Source organism: Anarrhichthys ocellatus, unplaced genomic scaffold, assembly GCF_004355925.1.
Source record: "Anarrhichthys ocellatus isolate YVR2014 unplaced genomic scaffold, GSC_Weel_1.0 scaffold159, whole genome shotgun sequence".
Taxonomy (NCBI): Eukaryota; Metazoa; Chordata; class Actinopteri; order Perciformes; family Anarhichadidae; genus Anarrhichthys; species Anarrhichthys ocellatus.
The window spans coordinates 176,783-186,381 of NW_022280189.1; the positions used below are offsets into that span (position 1 = coordinate 176,783).

At 42.1% G+C, this 9,599-nt stretch overlaps 1 protein-coding gene across 1 annotated transcript; it reads left to right on the plus strand.

Moving 5' to 3' along the window:
* Positions 1-947: 947 nt before the first annotated feature.
* Positions 948-9,541, plus strand: LOC116400266 (sentrin-specific protease 7-like). Its single transcript, XM_031878027.1, has 16 exons — positions 948-1,170; positions 1,255-1,288; positions 1,408-1,608; positions 2,314-2,534; positions 2,616-2,683; positions 2,847-2,963; positions 3,052-3,174; positions 3,562-3,654; positions 3,955-4,031; positions 4,233-4,294; positions 4,890-4,933; positions 5,012-5,080; positions 5,173-5,323; positions 5,602-8,071; positions 8,764-8,955; positions 9,341-9,541. The coding sequence occupies exons 1-14, from the start codon at positions 1,141-1,143 to the stop codon at positions 5,731-5,733; spliced, it is 1,422 nt and encodes a 473-aa protein (XP_031733887.1). The 5' UTR covers positions 948-1,140; the 3' UTR covers positions 5,734-8,071; positions 8,764-8,955; positions 9,341-9,541.
* The last annotated feature ends 58 nt before the right edge of the window (positions 9,542-9,599 follow it).

The window sequence follows — 9,599 nt, forward strand, 5'->3', positions numbered from 1 at the left end:
TATGTGTATATGTATACGTATGTATATATGTATGTATATATGTATATATATATGTATACGTATGTATATATGTGTATATATATATGTGGAATGGAAAATGGAAAATAATGGAGAGAACAAGATATGAGTTTAACATTTACTTCTAAATATATAATATGATATGATATATTATAACTATATATTATAATATAATTATAATATATAAGATAATTATTAATTATAATACATAACAAATTTGTTTGATGATCTGAAACATTTAAGTGTGACAAACATGCAAAAAAATAAGAAATCAGGAAGGGGGCAAACACTTTTTCACACAACTTATACTTCTCCCTTCCATTGGTCCCAGTTTTAAGTGTTCGTTTCTTTTTCGTCCACCAGATGGCGCCCTACCAGAGCGTCAGACCTTTCAGGCTCGGCCAATCAGAGCATCTCTGTGGACTCGCTGGACTCTCTGGCAGAGCTCAGGGGTGAGGTGCATGCTGGGAGTTTGAGTTGTTTGGCGCTGGGAGGGAGAACGTCTCTGCAGAAGAAGAAGAAGAACTCATCTTCTTCTGGTTTGGACCAGACGTTGGAGGACGATCTCGTGTCTCCGTCATCGGCGATGCCATCGGTGATGTCACAGAGGAGGCGGACCCTGGACAGCAGCAGCAGCCAGATGGAGGACGTGAGAGAGAGAGAGAAGAAGAGATGGAGAGAGACGAGAGGGAGGAAGAGGAGAGACCTTCATCTTCATCTGAAGAGACCTTCAGGCACCACGGAACCTAGTGAGGAGATTGATATATAATTAATATATGAATATTATATTAATAATAATATATACAATAATACATAATTTCTCTCTCCTTCCTCAGTTGTTCTGTCCAGTGAAGAAGAGGAAGAGGTGGATGAAGGAGAAGGAGGACACAGAGTGGAGGAGGTAGGAGAGCTTTCAGCCACATCTCCTGGTCTTCTTCATCATCTGATAATAGTCTTCATCATCTGGTCCTCATGACACAGTTTCTAATCAGATGAGCTCAAAGTCTTTGTTTTGATTTCCAGACTTCCAAAGAGGAAGAAGATGAGAACAACCCTCCTCCTCTTCCTCCTCCTCTTCCTCCTTTCCTTCAGCTGGACTTCAGCTCTCTTCACGCTGGTCTGATGAACGCCGACTCCAACGGGACGATGACGGTGAGGAATCAAACCTGCAGGGTTCCGTTATTGTTGTTCTTATTATATGAAGAATAAGAAGCTGATTGTTTTCATGTTTCTTAGATCACTGAGAACGGCCTCATTATTCCTCTGAAAGGTAACGTTACTGTTTTATATGTTTTACATATATAATATATATATTTATAAATGTATGCAGTTAGTTACGACTTTGTTTGAGAACATATTTAGACTTTTATAAAACGATTTGTTGATCAGGTGTTGAGGACGGTGAGGTTGCCGTGGTGGCGTCTCAGGTTCGGGGTTACGGTGTCTGGGACGGGGGCGTGGCTCAGGGAGGGTTCCTATTGGCTGGTTGGGAAGGTCCCGCCCCCTCGTTGCTCTTTCTCTGGGTGACTGATGCTCAGGCCAACCTACTGCAGAAGGAGCTGTCCACCATCCAGATGTCCACCACATCAGGTACTCACACTTCAACCAACTCCTTTCAATATTTTACCCTCAGCAGAGACTTCCTGCTCCTCCTGTCAATCACACGTTAAGTTAACGCTTCAACTCCTTTCAGTGCTTAAACTTATGGGCACTTTCAACTGCAATTCAACTTAGTGTTTGCACAAACTTTTATTTCCACTTCATTCAACACGTTTATCATAACCGTCACTTCTGCTTCCTTCAGTTTTTACTCTCAAGCTTTCTTACATTTTACACTTACACTCCTGTCAACACTTCTTCCTCAACGTATCATGTACACAGTAAAAGTAGTGAGAGTAGTTGAAGTGGTTTCCATCTTTCAGCACTTTCACTTAAATTCCTTTCAGCACTTCATTTTCTTAAATATATTCGTCCCACAAAGACCGTTTTTAAAACGATAAACTCTCGCTTCAGTTCCCTTCATGTAGTTTTTCTGACACATTTGAGCCTGAAAACAGAAAACAAGCTTCTGTGTGAACAGTTTCCATCATCACTGTTTCCGCACAAAGAGCAGTGAATCATGAGGAGGTCTCACTCTGAGCAATAAGTACGTGTCTGTGCAACAGACATTGGCAATAAACGGTTTCTGATAAATCTCATCCCAAACCACAACGAAGGAAAAACACTTCTACAGACTAGAAACTGATTGAGGGCCAGTGGGTAGGAAGGTGTTAATATGTCCTCCTGGTCCTTCAGGTCCGGCATGCTCCTTCCTCCTGCTGGTGCTGAAGGAGCAGCTGCTGGAGCTCCAGGCCGCCCTGCTGGCCTCCATCCTGGACATGGAGGACTACAGGAAGGGCTCCTCTTCCTCTTCCGGGCCGACCTCCCCTCTCGAGTGGACCGACGGGCTGCTGCTCCTCCACAGTTGTCCTCCTCCTCTGGACCAGCACCTCCTCGGACTGCTGGGTCACTCTGCTGTAAGACTCCTTTCTGTCCTCTTTTATAAGCTCATCTCTCTCTCAAAGTCTGAAACATCAAAACAGATTAATCTCTTTCAGGTCAGAAACAACCAGAAGAATAAGAAGTCAAACCTGAACTCTTCAGGTCTGCATCAGCTTCCCACCAGGTAACGCCACCTGGACCGGGTAACGCCACCTGGACCGGGTAACGCCACCTGGACCGGGTAACGCCACCTGGACCAGGTAACGCCACCTGGACCAGGTAACGCCACCTGGACCAGCAGCTAAAGTAACATGGACAGGATTGAACCCTCAGCATGTGGTCTTCAGGTTGATCCAGTATCCGGCGGCGCCCTCTAAAGGCCGGATCACGGTGACGAAGGAGGACCTGGCCTGTCTGAGTGGGGGCGAGTTCCTCAACGACGTCATCATCGACTTCTACCTCAAGTCAGTCTGTCAGAAGGAAAATCAATAAAGTTTTTTTTTTTCACCAGCAGGGGTCAGAGTCCTGAACCGTGTCTTCCTCCTCCTGCAGGTTCCTCCTCCTGGAGGGAGTCGGCGGCTCGGTGGTCGAGCGGAGTCACGTCTTCAGCAGCTTCTTCTACAAACAGCTGAGCCGCCGGAGAGCCGCCGGAGTCGACGACGCCCCCTCTGTCCCGTAAGAGTATTAGTTTTACCTGAAGATATTTATTCACATTTTTTGGAATATTTACGTCACTTTTGGTGTGAATTTCCGACCATTTTTGTGCATCTTTGGATTCTTTTGTCAGGTAGACTTTGATATGATAAATATATATTAAAACATGTTTACCAGCTTGTTCCTCTAGATTTTTTCGCATCTTAAATCGTCCTCTTTTTCTTTTTTCACAATCAAATCTTTAGAAAATAAAGAAAAAGGTCAGACTTAACGCAGACGACACGCTCTTATTGGTATCAGCTCACAGAATGCAATAAATCTTTTAAAAACGTTTTATTCCTAAAATACATAGAGTGAAGTCGCTCTTTATTGAGTCTCTTCTTCATGTGTCTTCATGTCTCTGCTCAGCGATCGTCACATGAGACATCAGAGGGTGAAGACGTGGACTCGCAACGTTGACATTTTCACCAAAGACTTCCTGTTTGTGCCTGTCAATCAAGAGTAAGGACATTTTTTTTATCACTTTGTTGAAAGTGGAAGTGAGTCTTAACCTTCTGTGTATAATTGCATTCCATCTTGTGCAACATTTGCACCATCTTGTGCATGTTTGTGTTTAACTATTGTGATTCTTGGCTTCTTTTTGTTCACTGAAAATAAAAGTCAGGTTTTGTTTCGGGACTGAAACATTTAAAATGACACTCGGGACATCGTTGTTGGTTATTTACTGTCCACTTCCTGCAGATGTTTCACAATAAGAGTCCTCTCCAGTAAGAATCGGTGATGGTTGTGTTGTGTCGACAGAGCTCACTGGTACCTGGTGGTGGTTTGCTTCCCCGGTCTGGAGGAGGTTCAGCACCAAGAGTTTCAGAGTTCAACAGGTTAGCTGCTTTTTACTTCCTGTTCACCTGAAATGATTGACTGTCGTCCTCTGAAGACACTGAGAAACCTCTACTTTGTTTTTACAAAGAAGGAAGTCTCAAAGAGAATCTGCCTATCACATTAAAAGCTTTACCATCATCAGGACCTTTATTGTGAAGCAGCTACAGGAAACAGATTCCAGGTTGTTGTTTGTGTCTCAGGTGGATCAAAGCAGCCTGCAGGTAAACCTTCATCCTTCAGTCTGAGGTCACAGCAGCCTCCGGTAAATATTCAGTTGTTATTATTATTATTATTATTATTATTATTATTATTATTATCCTAATCATGCTTTGTTTGTACATTTTTAACCGTTTTATTTCATATTTTCAATTATTCAATAATTTTTGCCATTTCTGCCCTTTTCTTGCCATTTAAAAATGTATTTTATGTTTACTTAACATTTGAATTGAAATGTATTTCATGTTTACTTAACATCTGAATTGAAGCCTCTTGTTATCTGTTGTTTCTTTGGAAATTCATTAAATACAACTGCAGTATTTGGGACATTTTTTTGTAGTTTTGAATTTATTTTCCATTATTTGCATAATTATTTTGCAACATCCTGTTTATTTTTACGTTTTATTATTGTGACATTTTTCACAATTCATTTACCATTTAGATGATTTGTTTTGCCACTTTTTGTGACATTTACGTGACAAGTTTGGCTTCTAGAAATAGAATATTATTAATAGTTACACTGATGTTAGAGAAGTCAAACCAGTTAGTTAGTTTTTTATTATTTAGGGACGGCACAGTTCAGAATATAAGGATTCAATCAGAATTCAACTTTAATCTGAAATGTGTCTCTTATTTTGTAGGAGTGCACTCTGCAGAGCTGGCAGAGGGAGACGGTGTTAAAGAGGTGAGTCTCAAAGAGACATTTAAAAGTACACATCCAGAGGAATGAAAACCTAATGAAGGACTTTCTCTTCTGGTTCAGACCGTGTGTCCTCGTCATGGACTCCCTGAAGCTCTCGTACCACGAGAATGTCTGCCGGCTCCTCAGAGAGTCAGTTTCTCTTCTTTATAAAATAAAAACTCCAAACATTTTAAAGTTCCAACGCTGTACAGGATGTCCTAACTGTCCCTCGTGGTCTCCAGCTACTTGCAGGTGGAGTGGGAGGTCCGGAGGGGGACACCTCGTCTCTTCACGGCGGACAGCATGAGGAGCTCCAGCTGCAGAGTCCCTCAGCAGGACAACAGCAGCGACTGTGGACTCTACCTGCTGCAGTACGTCGAGAGCTTCCTGCAGGTAAACGCACACCTGCTTCTAGCTCGGCCAAAACGGCTCCGGATATTTACACCATGCTGTGCAACATTTGCACCATTTTGTGCAACATTTACACCATTTTGTACATTTGCACTATTTTGCACCACCAACTGGTTCTTCTTCTAGTTTTGCAAAAACGTCTCCGGAGTCGAGTCGAGACTCGTTCAGACGCCCGACTTTTACAAAATAATGTTCTAATAAAGAAACCAGGACGTTTCCGTCTCTTCACACTAAATCCAGCTCTCTGATTGGCTCCCCAGAACCCCGTGGTCCACTTCGACCTCCCGTTGCGGTTGGACAACTGGTTTCCGCGTGAACGTGTCCGACAGAAGCGCGAAGAGATCCGATCTCTGATCATGACGATGCACCGGAGTCAGAACGGAGAGACCTGAAAACCAAAAAATAAACTTTTCATCTGTGCAATAAATAATTTATATTTTCTACGTCGTTAAAATGTTTTTACTTTAAAGAATTTAAAATATTATAGTCTAGCTTTTGTTTTGTGTGCATGTAAATAACTTTATACTGCAAATAAACTTGATAATTCTTTTTGATAAAGTTTTTTCATAGTGAGGTTCTTATTTTGAAACTTCAAACAGGATGTCAATTTGCGATTTTAATTTCTTACAGTAAATATTTATTATTAATTATGTTTAATAAACAGCAAACAAAGTGAATTAAATGTAAATAACTTTTTACTCCTTATGATCCTTGATTATTCTAATTATCAGCAAAGAGGGCTCTTATTTTGAAACTTCAAACAGGATTTTAATCTGGATCTGGATTTTTAACCTTGCAGTAAAAGGGAATGTAAATAACTACCTCAACGATCATAATTCTGTCTTCCTGTTTCATAAAATAAACCATATGTATTCACTCAGAGGAATGTGACTCTTAATTTGAAACTATTTTAAAGTGGGAATTGGCTGTCATATATTCACATTGAATGAAATCTGGATGTAATGATGTATTACTACAAGTACTAGTAGTAATACTGTGATGTCACTGAGTTACTATCAGTCTGATTGTTTCTCTTCTTACTATAAACTACACTCCTGTGGTGTGTGTGCGTGTCTATAACTGTGTATGTTTAATTCCCCCCCCCCCCCTGCTGAGGACCAATCAGTTTACAGCTCGTTAACTGGATCAGACTGGGTTGACTACGAGGCTGAAGGGGGTTTACAGACAAAACATCAGATAACTTGTGTCAACATGTTATTAGAATCATTCTCTGATCCTGGTCTGGCCCCGCTCTGGTCCTGTACTGGCACTGGTCCGGCCCCATGTTGGCTCCATTCTAGCCCTGGTCTGGCACCGTTCTGGCCCTTCACTGGCCCCGTTCTGGTCCCGGTCTGGCCCCTCTTTTGCCCCATTCTGGCCCCTCTCTGGTCCTGGTCTGGCCCCTCTCTGGTCCCGTTCTGGGCCCTCTCTTGACCAATTCTGGTCCCTCTCTGGTCCCGGTCTGGTCCCTCTCTTGCCTCGTTCTGGCCCCTCGCTGGCCACGGTCTGGCTCTGGTCCTGGTCTGGCACCAGGTAGTGATTGTTCATGTTTTGCCCTGGTGGCCGTAGGGAAGGTTAATCTGAGCGACGGGGGGGTCCAGATTAGACCGGTTTAGTTCTCCATGAATCCTCCATCCTGCTTCCCAAAAATAATCTGAGCCCTGCAGACTGAAAACTGATCCAGACTCTCTGCTGGACTCCGAGTCCTGAATAAAACCTTGTTTGTCTGGAAGAATTTCAACAGTTTAGTGTAGAAATACATTAAAACGATAATAATCCCAGTATTTAATTCAAATTTTAGTCGACTGGAGAACAAACGTTTATCTACGTTTCCGTTGATCTCCACTTAATCCCATTAACCGATAAAAGATGACAGCCATTGTTGACTGTGAGTCTGGACCAGGGCCAGGTCTATTTGTAGAGTTCAGTTTGAGACCTTTCATGTTTTCGTCAGTTTATTATTGATAATATTAATAGATGCTGATGACATGTTGTCTTACATAACTACTAATTGAAGGAAACAAGTGGGGGGGCATCCAGCTCCATCGTGACCTATGACCTCGTTAATGCTGAGCGTGACCTTGTAGGGTGTTCAGGTAATCCAGATCAGTCTGCCGTAACGACCACCTGGCCGACGGAGACTGTTTTATATTATTACAACTGTGTTTTACTGTGCTGTCACTTGTTTATATTACAGTTAAATACATTAATACACACTTATTAATCACACCATATAAAGCTCATATTACATGTTTATTTAGCAGCATAGTAATTTAAAGAGTAAATCTGGACACAATTGCATCACTTTCACAGGTGAATCATGGGTAATAACCTTTGTATTAACTTCATTATCTTTAAACTAAACTGTTGTATGTTTGTTTGATTGTCTTAAAGCAACAGTGACACTGAACTGAGACTGATCATCTGGTCATCCAGTCCAGCAGATAGTCATTCAGTCCAGCAGATTAACAAATCGGATTACAGGAAAGAGAAAAAAAAGTCCCATCTGCTCAGAGAGCAAACCAGCAGCTCGGAGACGCCGGACCCGTCCTCCAGTCTCCCGTCTCATTGGACCCGTCTTATTGGACGACTGAGAGACGGAGCTGATGAGCTGAAGACGAGGACAGACCAAGAAGAAGTTCTTCTGAGAAATGGCAGGACGGTTTGGGAGGTTGATGCTGTGGACGCTGGGAGCTGTGCTGCTGTCGGGACACGTCTACACAGAGACAGGTACACATCGAGCTATTAGTACTACTAAGGGATACCTGTGTTCAAAGGTTTTATTACTACTAACGGATACTTATACCTGTGTTCAAAGCTTTTATTACTACTAACGGATACTTATACCCGTGTTCAAAGGTTTTATTACTACTAACGGATACTTATACCCGTGTTCAAAGGTTTTATTACTACTAACGGATACTTATACCCGTGTTCAAAGGTTTTATTACTACTAATGGATACTTATACCCGTGTTCAAAGGTTTTATTACTACTAACGAATACTTTCTTCAAACAATGTTTTTATTACTACTAACAAAGTTTAACTTACTTAACTACTACTACTACTAATAGATACTTACACCTGTGTTCAGAAAGTTTATAATATTACCAACAAATACTTTTATCTGTGTTCATTGACAGGTTGTATTACTACTAACAGATACTTATATCTGAGTTCAAACAACACATTTGTATTATTACTAACAGATACTTATACCTGTGTTAGAACTACAGTAAAAATACCAATATGTGTGTGTCCTGTAAAAGTCCTGCAAGTGAAAGTACACAAGTATTATCAGTTTCATGTCCTTAAATTATCAGCTGAAAAGTACAACAGCACTATGAGCAGTAATAGTATTATCAGCAGTAAGAGTACAGCAGTACTTCTAGCAGTAAAAGTACTCTCTGGTTTTCCTCCAGATGCAGACTCGGAGGGACCTGGTTCACATCTGGTGGTTCAGTCGCTAGTTTCCGATCAGCTTCTTTACCGACGACACGCCGCTTTAACTCGGAGAAAAAGGAACATCTTGTTTCCCAGCGGAGTCAAACTTTGTACTCGGGAGACTTTCGACCAGGCCGTCAACAACCACCTGAAGTACTTTCATCTCAGAGGTACGTCAGTGGGTTCTGGTTCTGGTTCTGGACTTAAAGAGTGTTTTCAGAAACATGTTTGTTGGTTGAACACTCGGTGTTTCACCGAAGCCCTGATCCAAACTGACTTAGGAGCTTAAACTCTGTGTCTGCTGTCACTAAAGCAGCTGATCTCAGAGAGGTCAGGGGTCATTCAGAGACAGGTGAACTTTAAAAACACGTCATGTGGTCTCAGCTTCAGGAAACATCCCTTAGCTTTCAACTTTAAACAAGATCTGCTGTTATTTACAAAGATGGATCTACAAAACGTTAGTTTTCAGCTCAATGCAAACAACCTCAGGGAGTTTAAATAGATGTAGCTTCATGTGTAACATGTTAATGCTCCAGTATGTAACATGTGTTTCAGTGTGTCAGGAGACTGTGTGGGAGGCCTTTAAGATCTTCTGGGACCGGCTCCCGGAGCGGGAAGAGTACCAGCACTGGGTCCGTCGTTGCATAGACGAGTCCGTCAGCGTCAAGGACATCGGCAGCTTCTTCAGCCAATCAGAGGAACACGGCAGCCTCATCAGGAGTGTGAGCGTGTGAGCGTGTGTGTGTGTGTGTGTGTGTGTGTGTGTGTGTGTGTGTGTGTGTGTGTGTGTGTGTATGTGTGTATGTATATATGT

Excerpts from the sequence above, each read along its gene's own strand:
- LOC116400266 (XM_031878027.1), top strand. The coding sequence starts at position 1,141 with ATGAACGCCGACTCCAACGGGACGATGACG. Across the intron at positions 4,295-4,889 it reads TGAGGTCACAGCAGCCTCCG|GAGTGCACTCTGCAGAGCTG; the intron begins GTAAATATTCAG and ends CTTATTTTGTAG. Across the intron at positions 4,934-5,011 it reads AGGGAGACGGTGTTAAAGAG|ACCGTGTGTCCTCGTCATGG; the intron begins GTGAGTCTCAAA and ends CTTCTGGTTCAG.